The sequence below is a fragment of the Malania oleifera genome, chromosome 8, assembly GCF_029873635.1.
Source record: "Malania oleifera isolate guangnan ecotype guangnan chromosome 8, ASM2987363v1, whole genome shotgun sequence".
In the NCBI taxonomy this organism is placed as follows: Eukaryota; Viridiplantae; Streptophyta; class Magnoliopsida; order Santalales; family Ximeniaceae; genus Malania; species Malania oleifera.
Window position 1 is genome coordinate 6,012,124 of NC_080424.1, and position 13,971 is coordinate 6,026,094.

General features: G+C 35.1%; 1 protein-coding gene across 2 annotated transcripts; it reads right to left on the minus strand.

Annotated features, from left to right (window-relative positions):
- Positions 1-824: 824 nt before the first annotated feature.
- LOC131161657 (wall-associated receptor kinase 2-like) lies at positions 825-6,095 on the minus strand. Of its 2 annotated transcripts, XM_058117575.1 has the most exons (4): positions 5,446-6,084; positions 5,166-5,358; positions 4,682-4,864; positions 825-2,255 (listed from the first exon to the last, which is right to left on the minus strand). In XM_058117575.1, exons 1-4 carry the CDS (start codon positions 6,049-6,051, stop codon positions 1,054-1,056), a joined length of 2,184 nt encoding a protein of 727 aa, XP_057973558.1. In that variant the 5' UTR covers positions 6,052-6,084; the 3' UTR covers positions 825-1,053. The 2 variants fall into 2 exon arrangements, with proteins under 2 accessions (XP_057973558.1, XP_057973557.1); XM_058117574.1 differs by having other exon boundaries at positions 5,166-6,095.
- Between the last annotated feature and the right edge of the window lie 7,876 nt (positions 6,096-13,971).

The window sequence follows — 13,971 nt, forward strand, 5'->3', positions numbered from 1 at the left end:
CCTGATTGGTGTTCTTCTTTGCTTTGCTGCGCCGAAGTGTTGCAAATTGGGTCACGTTGGGCTGGTTTTTCTGTGTCTCGTTTGCTGTTCAGGAAGGTTTTGTCAAGGCCTGTTGTTTGACTTCGGCTCTATTGGGTGTTGGTTTGTTTGGTTTTGGTGTAGGTTGTTTGTTCTTCACGCTTCTGGCTTGATCTTGTTTTTCTTTTGCTGGTTGTTTAATACAAAATATTTACCGTCCCCCCCCCCCCCCCCCCCAAAAAAAATAATAATATTGGAATATGAAGAGACACATTGAAATAAGTAACTGATACAAATCAAGGACAAAGACCTATTAATAATGTATAGAACAAAAAACTGTAATTGTGGAGAGACATTATCATTAATATAGTTATATGATTTGATAACAAAATTTAGAAAAATATACGATGATACTTGTCACACAACTATATGAAATAATGAAAATGCATATTTAATTATTTAATTTATATAAATAATAATAATTAAGTAGTTAAAGATTAAAATTAATGCAACAAAAGAGTGAAATAAGATGATAGGATTTAGCACCAATAACAATTCTACTACTAATAATGCTGTTAAGTTATGTTGTCAATCCCTATGTAAAACGAAAAATCTATTGCCAAGTATGATAAGCTATATAGTGTGTGCGCCATACACGTTTATTTTTCATTTTCAAATAATTACAAATCAACTTGTTTCCTGGCTTTTAAAGATTCTTATAGAAAAACTTAAATGAATTTTTTTTTAATGGTTTTAAGGTTTTGTACGAGCATGTTGGAAAATAAGAAATCAAAGTGACATTGGTATTTATTTGAAAATGGAAAATATGAAATATTTTCCACATCTAAACAATTATTTAGATTTAACATTAATTAAACAAGTGCGAAACACTTTATTTAGGACTAGATGTACATCATTCCATGAAATTCTATGCTAGAAAATGATGATATTCTTACATCACACGCACCTTTGGGAGGTGCATCATACACACCCTACAAAGACTACATCATAAAATTTTCCTATTATACACTACAATCAATGGTTATTTCCAAAAGGCAACGTGACTTGGCCTCTTATACTATCAAACCCGCTTATATTAGTGGTGCTACAACCACCATTGTCACTAGAAAAAGAATCTCTGAGCACGCCATGAGTCTCTTCTCCATTTTGATCATCTTTTGCCCATGAATGGTTCTCCAATATTTTTAATCCCTCTAGCTCTCTTGCTACTTCCTTCATAGTAGGCCTTTCTTCCCCCCTTAATCGCAAGCATTGCATTGCTAACACAGCAACTTCCTTAATTTGCTTTACATTTTTCTCACTCATCAATCCACTCTCAACAACTTCAAACAAGCGATCCTTTTTCATTGAAGAAGTAAAGAATGTAGCTAGATTTACCTCTTGCTTGGATCTATGGAAAGAGAGTGCCTTCTTACCTGTGAGTAACTCAACCAAAACAACCCCAAAACTATAGACATCACTCTTCGTAGTTAGTTCATTTGATTGCAAGTATTCTGGATCCAAGTATCCAAGTGTCCCCTCCACCATTGTCATCAATTGAGCTTGATCTTTAGGGACTAACCTCGAAACCCCAAAATCAGACACTTTTGCACTATTGTTTTTGTCAAGTAATATATTGGCAGACTTGATGTCTCTGTGAATGATGGGGATGGAAGCTGCATCGTGCAAATATGAAATGGCCCCTGCAGTTTCTATTGCGATACTCATACGGGTTTCCCAAGAAATATAAACGGATGTTTGGTCTGCACAATGGAGATGGTTGTAAAGAGTTCCGTTGTTGATAAACTCATAGACTAACAATGGAACCCTTGTCTCTAAACAACATCCCAAGAGCTTCACCACATGTCTATGGTTGATTGTAGAGAGAATAATCATTTCATTGATGAAGTGATCAACTTGGCTCTCATCAATTGTTGTGGATTTCTTGACAGCAACAATTGTTTTGTTCATAAGTATCCCTTTATAAACTATTCCTTGGCCTCCTCGACCTAGGATTCTGCTTTGGTCATAGTTGTTTGTTGCCATTTTGAGCTCTTCTCTAGTGAAAATTTTGAGTGTCTCTGCAGATCTTTCATGCTTTGAAAGATACTCCTTTAACTTAATGCCACCATTTTGTTGAAAGAATTTTTCTCCGAGTCTTTTAAGCTCTCTTCGTCTCAAACCCCAATATAACCAAGTACATCCCAATATCATAACTAACAGGCTGATGCAAATACCTACACATAAACAAGACAGTTAGACATATACATGGTCAAATAGTATTCAAACTTAAGAGCTCATGAAATTCCCATCTTAATGTATAGCTGACATTAAAAGGGGCAGAACAATAAATCAATTTTATGAGTAATATCCACTAGGTTGACTAGATTGTAAATTTGAGGTCATAATTATCAAGCCTATTAACAACTACATAAATGAAATAAAATGTTATTCATATTCTAGATTTATCTTACTCAAAATCCACTATGGTTGATGTGTTTTAAAATTTATGGGTTTTATTTTCTATAGAAAAATTTCTTAATTTTAAAGAGTTAACAATCTTTCCCAAAATAACTCATCAAAAAGTATAAAAAGCTTCTATTTGTATTAAACAATTCATATGTGAATTAGCAAGTTTTTTTTTTTTCTAACAATTGTGTTTGAGGCCCTTCGAAATTTGATTAATCTATCAGGATAATGGGTCTGCCCCTCCACCATTATCCACTTAAATATAAAGGTATTATCTCAAATGAAAAATTGCTATCTCAAAGACTTGAACCTCATCCATATAACCAAGAAAGTTTGAGTTTATTATTTGAACAATTGTTGGAAGGCTGAAATAGCAATTTAATCAATACATACAAGACCTGTGACTAATTGAACAAGAGCTTGTCAACATCTTTTTTACAGGAAAATTTTTAATAAATACTCTTCAAAATTATTGACAAATATTTAATATAGATAGATTTCATTGGTCAAGGCCAAATTCTTGTCAACTTTCTTTTAAAGTATTCTATAGCAATATTTATTTTGTAATTTTTTTGTTCATAGGAGATCTTTTAAGCGGGAGACGTGCAATTGACAGTACCTTTTCTAAGGTTTAAACCTTAAATATATTCAGAATAGTGTTCCATGATTAGACCATCAAGTCATCTCCTAAGAGACTATTATATAGTGATTTTTGAAAAAGGAATATACTTGTTTCATATAAGATACAAACATTATTAATATTGCTATTAACCCTATGTTTGTGAGGACTTAGAATTCATGTCTCACATTTAATTTATGTGGATTTAAACAAAATGCAGTGCAAGATTATATTAAACTCTATCCAAATCTAATCGAATTCAAATTCAAAGTTTGAAAACATGTGCTAATCCCAAAACTAATGTACCCAAGTGTCATACTATCATCTAAGGGGCAACTCAATAGTTTCACCATATGACATTTCTACAATTGAGATTCCAAGTCTTCAATATTTATTATTATTGAAGTCATCACAAGGGTTTAAAGATGGAAACTATATAGCTATTCTATGCGTTAAAGTTGGCATAACCCAACACCATCCCTCCCCAGAGAAAAAAAAAACAAAAAAAGTTTGCTATTAAGTTGGTTGGGCACAAATTTTTAACCATTGTTAACCTTATTCTCGCTAGTCATGGGCATGCACTATGTGCATGCTACATGTTATATATATATAACAAAGCTATTTTGGGTAAACTAGACCTCCAAGTTTGAGGAATTTTTTTCTTTCTAGTAGTAGAAATGATTTCTCATCCTAAAGTAGAGATCATGACTATTGTATCTCAAATATAGGACAACCAAGCGTGAGATAAGTTCTAAAATATTGGTTGGTTATGTATCTCCTACAATATATCACAATTATATAATTCATTTTTATACCAAAAGTAATTTTTATTTTTTAAAAAATAAAAGCAATATTAGGTTTAAGGTGATCAAATCCGATCCTTTCTTTATGGATGGGCTCTTAGGATAGGATGTGCAACTCTTGGAGAGAATGCTCATCTTTCACAATCCATGGTGCTCATTGTGGGTAAGTTTTTCCTATTCGGAAAATATTGCTTCGAGATTGTGCTTGGGAGTATGAATTTCGAGGTTTGAATTTGTATTTTGTATGGATTTGGACAAAATTATATTAATTTTTTTTTTCCAAATTCATACAAATTCAAATCTAAATTTCAAAGTCTATGTCCCAAATGCATGGTAAGTGAATTCTTCAATTAATCTTTCGATGGCTTTAATAAGTTCCAACCACTAGGTTTATTAGGCCTACTCAATCCCTATCACACGAAATTAAAGTTTGGTATCATTTTCGTAATTAAATACATGGTCCAACATATTTTATTTTTTTTATGGGCTCCAATCATGAACTGAATGCACTGATTTGAGTTGTGTAGACCTAACACTTTTCAACTTTTTCTTTTACTAAAAAATGATAAGATTTAAAAATCACAATTTTTACTACTGCCTGGCATAATTATAAATTAATTTTTTGGCATCATTCCTCTTTCGTAACAAGTGAATTAATTTAATTGTTTGATGTGTAATAAGACTATGCATGATAAGATTCTTTGTCATAGTCTATTAACAAGAAATCAATTGAAAAGACGAAGAAAAGAAGCTAATAGTAAGAACACATTACCTAGCGCCATAATAATCCAACGAAGTGAGTGGTTGGGTTTTGGAATGGGACTGCAACCATTCCCGTCTATTTTTCCATCCCCTTCGTACCCCTTTGGACAGACACAATGAAAACTTCCAGGAGAGTTGAGGCAGGTTGCGGATTCATTGCAGGGGCTCCGTTGACTTTGACACTCGTTAATGTCTAAGAAAATTAAATTCAGAAGAAATCAAAACGTGCATCACAGCAAGAACTACATATGTAAATGATTAACTCAAAAATCATCCAAATTATGAGGATTTCGATGTTGACAATCAAATAATTATCTCAATAAAAATAGTTTTTGAGATGGGGTTGGCCTAAAAATATAAAGTCAAATTCAACGCAACAAACACGAGGAGGAATACCCCACTGAGATCGTCCATCGAGACTTGGTATCCATGAATTTGTCATGTATCTAAATAAACATTCATTACTCGATTATTAATTTGCATTGGTTAATTACCCACGCAGCCATTGGAAAGGTATGGATTCCCTTCGAAGCCTGAGGAGCAATTACACCAATACTCGACGCCATTCTCTGAATCGATGCAGACGCTATGCTGCTTGCAGGCATAACTGGCGGGATTCTTCTCGGCATCATGGCAGGATTGATTCCCAACAGCCCAGTCTAACACCATCGGAGCCCATTCTCTCTGCTGCAGATCGAAAAGGTCGAGGGACGAGAAATTGAAAAATCCGTCCGCGACAACAAATGCATAGCTGCATGGATTGAAGCCCATCACCTGAGAATGTTTGTGAAAGCTATCAAGCTCGATCTTATAACTTCGTATGCCTTCGGGGATGGAAGTTTGGCAGCAGCCGATGCCGGAGCACGACCCGTTGATCACGTAGTTGGGGTTTTCACACAGTGACATGCACCCGGTGGTGTAGCTTCGCCCGCGGGAGCCAGAGATGTAGGCATGGGTGTCGCAGCCGATAGCCACAAACTTGTTCCGTGTGTTGGAGATAGGAAACTTGTTGAGAGTGGGCCAGTTCTTGTCTTTTGTATTGCGCGAACCATTGCTATGGTAACAGTCGTAAGAAATCCCCTGCAGGATGAGGATCTCGGTGGGGAATAGTGATATGTTGAGGATTTGGATGTTGCTGTCGGTTAGAAACGCTTTGGGAGGATCGAAAGTGGTATTACAGGTAACAAGGAAATGTTCGTCTATGTGGCAGCTGCTGCCACTGGGGCCATCGTCAGTGCCGAATGGGTATGGGATGGTGACGTTGCCACAGCGGCTCCGGCACCCGTGCTGAGCTTGTGCTTCTGTTTCAGCGTTTACAGCAAAAGAGAAAGTAGAGACTAGCACTGCCGCCGCTGCTACAAGCAAGGAGTTGGGAAGCATTTTGGGAGGGCGTTTCAGGACCGTGTATTTTTCTCTTCTATTTGCTTTTCAGATTGTTCTGTTCTATATGTATATAAATAGTTGTGTGGCGGGCTTAGCAGTATAGCACTACATCTAGCTTTATTTACTTCATTTAGTTGGTTGGAGGGGGCCTCTGGCATTCAATTTGTGGACTGCTTCAACCTCGTGAGTCAACTTTGATTTAGATACGAGGTTTACTAGTTTCAAATGATTAATGTATATTATTAATTCTCCAGCAGCCAAAGGTTAAGTTTTTCCACAAAATGACAATGACTTAAGAATTTTCTCAGCTCACATCATTCATGCAATGCCATAACTAAAATTATGCGATGCCATAAATGGATCGAATTATTTCTCATACGTTTGCTTGACTGTGCATCCAAGGGCTCAACGCAATAAGTAGCAGCTGGTGAGATATATCAATCAAACAAATAGACTTGCATGGGAGATATTTAATAATTACTTGTTTTGTGGACGTGCGAGCATTGCACGTGATCTCACTTTTTTATGTTTAATATTTTAAATTGGATGATTATTATGAATATATATATATATACACACAAAATCAGTTCAAATTTCAAAGAAATTCCAAAGTAAATGGAAACAAAGAAGTAGACACCCCATTTTGACCCGAAAAGTTGGGAATACAGCATAAACTATAAAAATATAGGTAAATTCTAAACATAGTAGTACAAAAACAAAATAAATGCACAAGAATATGCAGGAATATTCGGATGTCCTTGCTAGCACCGGCACACATGCACGCACGAAGAGAGAGGTTAGGGAAAAATTAGCAATAAGAGATCATAAGAGATTTCTTTCTTAAAATCAATTGATTTGCAATAAAATTGAATTATTTGTTTCTTAAAATTTTATGATTTGCAATAAATTAAGTATGGTGATTTGCTCCCTAATTTGATTGTTTGATACTCACATGGAAGAAAATCAACAAGGGAAATCCAATTTCAATGCTCTCGAGCTTACAATCGATGGAAATTTTCCGTTAGTAGGAAAGCACAAGCATGGAAAGGCATGTAATTAGGAAATCAGTAGTAGGGAAAGGATTGATCTACTTCCTAAGTGGTTTGATTTGGTCTTTAATGTTGGACGAGGCTCTAACCTTATAAAGAGAGGCCTCCATGAGAGGAGAAAACACATAAGACAATTGAGAGGCACTCATGATAGAATAGAGAAGGCAATTGATCAAGAGGCTATTTGAGTGATAGATAGAGAGAAATTGAGAGAGCCTCTCAAGAGATATACATTGAGAGGAATTCTGAAACAGTGGGAAGGGAAATAAGAAAACTTCTAATTGAGAGAGAAAAAGACTCATCTAATCCAGAATAGAGAATTCAGAGCTGAAGAATGGATAACCTACAGACAGAGCTTGAAAATGAATCTTAGAGATTCAAAGCAAGAAATCAAGGTTGGATAAGGAGACCGGACAAGAAGAAGACCAAAGGTTGTTTGGGTTTTATTTTATTGTGTTTTGTCCTATTTTCATGCTTAATCACGCAATTCTAACAGCATAGAACTATGTTGAAATCAACCCAATAACACTCCCACCTACCGACCTAATCAACTAAATTGGATCTAGCTTGTTTGACCCATGAGCCCGAGTTTCGCTGACCCTAGACCCAGGCCCTAGATTCGTTGACCCATTTTAAAAACCATTTTTAAAAGTCATAGTCCACAAAGCCCCGACCCAAAACCAATTTTAAAAGCCCCAAGACCAGCCCCATTTTTTTTTTCTTTTTATAAAAAAAAACCCCCGACCCAAGTTCATTTTTAAAAGCCCCGACCCAAGTCCATTTCAAAAGCCCAAAAACAATAGCCCAACAACAAAGCCCTGTTTTAAAAAGGCCAAGGCCCAAAACCCAATTTAAAATCTCAAAGCCTAAATAGCCATTTAAAAAGCCCAGAGCCCAATTGCCATTTTAAAAATCCCAGCCCAAACCCTATTTTAAAAGCCCAAGAACAGAACCCATTTTAAAAAGCCCAAAACCAAAGCAGTGTTTTCAAAACCCCTAAGACCAAGCCTTATTTTAAAATCCCTAGCCCAAATCCCTATTTTAAAAAGCAAAAGCCCACTTGGGCTCAACCTAACTAACCAGCCCCACCACACGCCCACTTGGGCTTAGCTTAACCTAAGTCAGCCTAAGTCCCAACCTGACCCAAATCCTAACCGTAATCCTAACTATAGTTAAAACCCAAGGACGAACCTAACCTAGGGTCAGAATGATCCGAGATCAGTTTGGGTAATGAGAAAATGGGAAGAATTTTTTCGGGAAAATGCTAGAAAGATCAAAAAGGACAAAACATGGAAATTTGAATTCCTTGATATTTTTCTTTCATTTTATTAATCCTTTTCCAGTTTCAAATGAAGATTCCTAGAGTCATGTCATCCGTCTAGAGTCACTCAAAAAACTATTGCATGACAGGGTGACATCATGTAGTAAAAAATTAAAAAAAGAAAAAAAGAAAAGGAAAGGAACTGGCAGATGCCACGTGGCAGGGTGACGTTATGCTGACATCACCATGCTATAATAAATTGAAAAAAAAAGTAAAATTGCCATGTGTCACTGCTTTGGGTTGACACGTGACCCCCACTTCTTAAATCGGTTGACTTGGTTTAGACTAGTCAAACTGGTCTATTTCATGAACTATTTATTTATTTATTTATTTATCATTTAGTTTTTTAATAAAAAAATAATAAAACATTCTAAAATCTAAAAAATTTTTAGAAAAATCAAGAAAAATATTTTGAAGGATAGAAAAATAAAAAAAATAATTTTGGGTGGTTTCAAGCCAGAAAAAAAAATGAGATAAAATCTTTAAAAAGTATAGGGGTGCCAACAAAGAGGATTGGGGGTCCCTAAATGAGAAAGAAAAGGAGATTTAGTGAAAAGGGTTTAAACCATTTAAAATAGGGTCGCAACCTTATTTTTTTGAAAATACAGGAAGATTGGATTTTGAGCATTCGGTGTTGATTTTTCTTCTTGTGGTCAGTAACCTCTGTTTTGGTAAGATCTTTCTTTAATTCTTGTAAAAGTTGATTTAAGCCAAGGAATTGTATTTCTTGAAGATAATTGCTGATTGTATGCCTTTAGCTATTGAGACTAGAGAATACTCATGTATTCCCATAATTGTTGATAGTGGAATTATTTGAGTGAACTACAGCCCTATCATGCCCTAGACCTGCGGATGGGTCCCAAGTGTGATTTTAGTAACCTAACCTATCTTTGTATCGTTTAAAACATACATGATACTGTAGACACCATATTTTTACCCTAACTAGATAGAACAAGGGGTCTATTCTTATTTTCATTATTATTATTATTATTATTTTTAGTATTTATTATTATTTTATTATTATTATTAGTATTTTTATTATATTTATTTTATTATTACTTTCTTATAATTATGTTTATTATTTATTATTATTATTATTATTATTATTATTATTATTATTATCGTTTACTATTATTATTATTATTATTATTATTATTATTATCACTATTTTTTATCATTATTATTATTATTATTATCGTTTACTATTATTATTATTATTATTATTAAAAAAAAAGAGAACAAAAAAAGAAGGATCTTTAGGGTTTTTGGGGACATAGCCTATATATAGGCTCATTCTTTACAGCTTCAAGGGGGGAGGCGCACAGCAAGGGGGCGCGTAGAGCCAAGAAAAATACAAAGAAAAAAAAAACCTAATCTTTTCTAGCCGGATTTCTGTCCAAGCGGCAACAGCCGCTGCATCTCCTCCTTTCGTCTTCCCTGCTCCTCCCTCTCTCAGATCTCCCCTATCCCTCTATTCCACCTCACTTCGTCAGGGCCCCATTCGCCCAGGTTCTCTTTCTTCTCTGCGAAGCCTCCAGCCACGTTCTCGTTACAATCCCAGCGGCCCGAACCTCTGTTTCTCGGTATCTCAGTCGTATGCCCCACGCAGAACTCCATTCGCGAACGTGAGTCCCTCACGCAAGACTCTCTCTGGCTTGTCTGACTCCCCCCTGAACCGTTGACGGAGACGAGATTTGGGAATTCTTCGGCAGAACATCCACCTCGACCATCCTCTGCAATACCACCGAGAGCCATCGCAGCACCATCACGACTCCAGCGCCACCCACATCGTCGCCATTGCACATGCATCAGTAGCGACCACAGCACCCATGCCTGACAACCCCACTGTAAGCTTGCCTTACCCACTGCAGCCACTCTGCACACACATGCACATATATTTCTATTTATTTATTTACTTCCTTGTAGCTAACATTGTTAGGGTATTTTAAGTATTGTAATATATATATATATATATATATATATATTTTTATTATAGCTAACATTCATGTTCATTGCAGAGTTTATATGCAGGTTTATTTTGGCAAAACACTCACCGCACACACACACTGCACACACACTGCAAACACACACACTACACACACTCTCTCAAACACACACTTTTTACACACCCTTTTACACACACAATTTCACTCACACACCAGACACGAATACTCACGCACCCAGCACATACTAACATTCACAATGAGACACGTTCATGGCAGAATACACAATACACATACAGTAAGCATACACACACTCACAGCAAAATATACACCAACACACGCCAAAACACACACTATTACAGGTCTTAAAACAAACACTTTTACACACACTTTACACACACTTTTAGCAGGCATCTTTACGCACACCAAAACACACAGCAAGTATGTACACATACACACACTTTTTTGTTGTAAAGTTTAAATTTTGTTTGGTTATTGTTTTATGATTTTTAATAATTAATGTCCATATTTATAAATGCTAATTTGTTTATTTTCATTATTGTAGGATTTTTCTTTTTATTGCCAATCAGGCTTAGTCCAGCCTTCAAGCTGCACAACTCATGCCATGGGGAAATTAAATGGCGTGTATGTCATATAGAGTGTCTTATATGTATATCTGTTAATTTATGTGAATACGGTTAACTAATAAGATAACTTTGAGGGCTTACTGAGGAAGGTGAGTGCCCTGGTTGCAGTAATGGTACTAGAGCAGAGGAAAGCTACCTGTATGGGCGAGTAATCTTCCCTATCCTCGACTAATTATGTGTGTGAGTGTAAAATAAGAAAGTTTTAATAAATGTGTTTATCTGCTTAGTGAACTGGATATTTTCTGTACACTAAATGTATGCTGGCCACATACTGACATTAACTTAGTCTTTCCCTTACTAAGCTATGCCTCACCCCTACTTTACAAACTATCTTTTCAGGAAATCCTAGAGAATGGGTCTAGCAGGCTAGAGGAGTCGGGTTAGAGGTGTAAATTTATGTAGGTAGTGTGTATGGACAGAGAGTTTATTTTTGTGATATTTTATGGGTTGTAATTATGTGAAAATGGATATATTTGTGTATAAAGATAGTTAGAACTATGGTAATGTAATTTGAGGATTTTATATTTTATTTCTGCTACGTATGTGCATTTTATATTTGATGAATAAGGTATCAGGTACACTGACGTCACTAAAGTAGCACTCTAGGCCCACGTGGTGGGTCGGGGTCGTTAGAATACCCAACATCTTTTAGCTGTTTTTGTCTTAGTCCACATAGAAATGCGCTAATATGCTACGCAACATCTTTTAGTTGTTTTTGTGTTAGTCCGAGCATTTTTCAATTATTTTTGTGTTAGTCCCAACATCTTTCAGTTGTTTTTGTTTCCATGGTTGCATTAACACTCACATGTAACATATTTCATATAACACTTTTATACTCAATTCATTTCCTGTATATCCTACATCTCATACTTATAACATAATTCCACACAAAATTCTATTTACTCATGCCACACTATTTAGTAGTAAAATTCATATATATTCCCTGCAAAATAAGTCAACCTACATTTTACATTCACATACTGAAAAAATACCTTTATTTTCTTACATAATTATCCTGAAATATCTTTCACTTTTATTAGTCTATTTTCACATATACATAACTAATAAAACAGTTTTAGGCTCAGAAATCATAATTTAAATGGTTGGCATTTTAAACCCATAAGAAAACCAATACATATACATAAATTATCCATTTTTTTATCTGTTTAATTCATAAAATTCTGGTTTAATATATATTCTCCCTTACCTGCTTTCTTGAACTACGCCAACAGAAACCCCCAAAAGATACATGTGACGCTTACCCGGACCCTGAATTAAAAACCCTAGTTTAATCAGATAAACCCCAAATAATCTATTATTTTTACATTTTATCAACCTATAAACCTTAAATAAACATTTAAAAACTCAAAACTGAGAATCTTAACCCTTACCTCAACTTAAGAGCAATTTCCGAAAAGGCATGTTTAGAAAACTACTCCGTTAGATATGTAAAGAATCTTCCCTAGAACACTGTAACAGTTTCTGATCGTTGATTCGGGCTAAATTCGGGCAAGAAACTTAGAGAGAAGGTAGAAGAGGCAATTTCTAGAGGGAGAAAATGGAGGAAAATGTTTTCTTCCCAAGGAAGCTTCCCTGGTTCCTTTTATACTCGATTTTGCCACATGTCCTCGTCGACGAGTAGACATGATTCGTTGATGAGTCACAAAAGGAACTTTGTCGATGAGAAGATTCATTTGTTGACGAGTCTTAAAATATGAAATTTGCTCATTCGGGATCTTCTCGTCGATGAGGAACTGAATTTCGTTGACGATCTTTAGTAGAACATTCGTTGACGAAGACATGAAACTCATTGACGAGGTTTGCTATTCCCTTCTTTCAAAATTTTTTTCTTTTTCCTTTATTCCTTATTTATCTATTTCATTTATCATTTTCCTAATTATTTAACCATTAAAATTTTTCGGATCGTTACACAGCCTATATTCAAGCATGCATGCTTATCTTCAGTGTAAATAGTTGGAAGCCTGCCGACTGTGTTGTTGTCTTTCTCGAATAGAGGAGGATTCCGAAGGCTTGTTGTTTTCTTTCTTAGCCTTCAGTTTGTTGTGCTGCTGGAGTTCAACTTTTTCTCAGGCAGAGGAGTTTCACTCGTTGATCTCGGTTGCTTTGAATTAGAGGGCTTGCTGCTTGTATTCTCTTTCCTCTGTTTGTTATGATGTTGCTCATGGTTGTAGTTCTACCAGTTTGTTTCTTATTCGTGTTTCGGTGGTTATGTTTGTCTTTGTTTTAGTTTGGCTACAGCTGTTTGCTTTCATACTGCTACTATATTGTTTATCCTAGTTTTCTTTTTGTTCAACGGCTATTTCGGAGAGTTGGTTTCTTTTCGTTTTGAAGCCTCTAGCTTGAGATTGTTTGCTGCAATTCTTATTGAATATATTTCAGCTTTTACCCTCTCAAATATAAATATATATATATATATATATATATATATATTATTAATAAGTTTTGCAACAAAATTACGATGACTTAAGATTAACTCTTGTTAATTATAATAATTCTTTTAACAAAAATTAAAATTAAATTTTGATATATAAAATATGATAAATTTGTATTTTTAATTCTCATATATGTATCCAAGGGCTCAGATGGTAAGTAGCAGCTAGTTCATATATATGAACTATATAGAGCGTCGACTAAATTTGGGGCAAGGTGTTTGGTGGAAAGACCTGTGCATGTCACGTGATCAAACTACCACGGTATAGAAAACCATCAATGCCTTCATCAATTTTGGACTTTTCCAAAAAACATTTAGAACTACTTGAAGAAGAAACAAAAAACAAAGTCATTGAATTAAGGAATGATTCTTGGGGAGTGCTTTGTTCATCACATTTTTATGTTGATTTTATAACTAAATTTGATGAGTTAATTATTCTATATCACATAGTAATAAAGAATTTTCACAAAATAAGCAATCTCAAACTATTCCTATGATTTCTTAA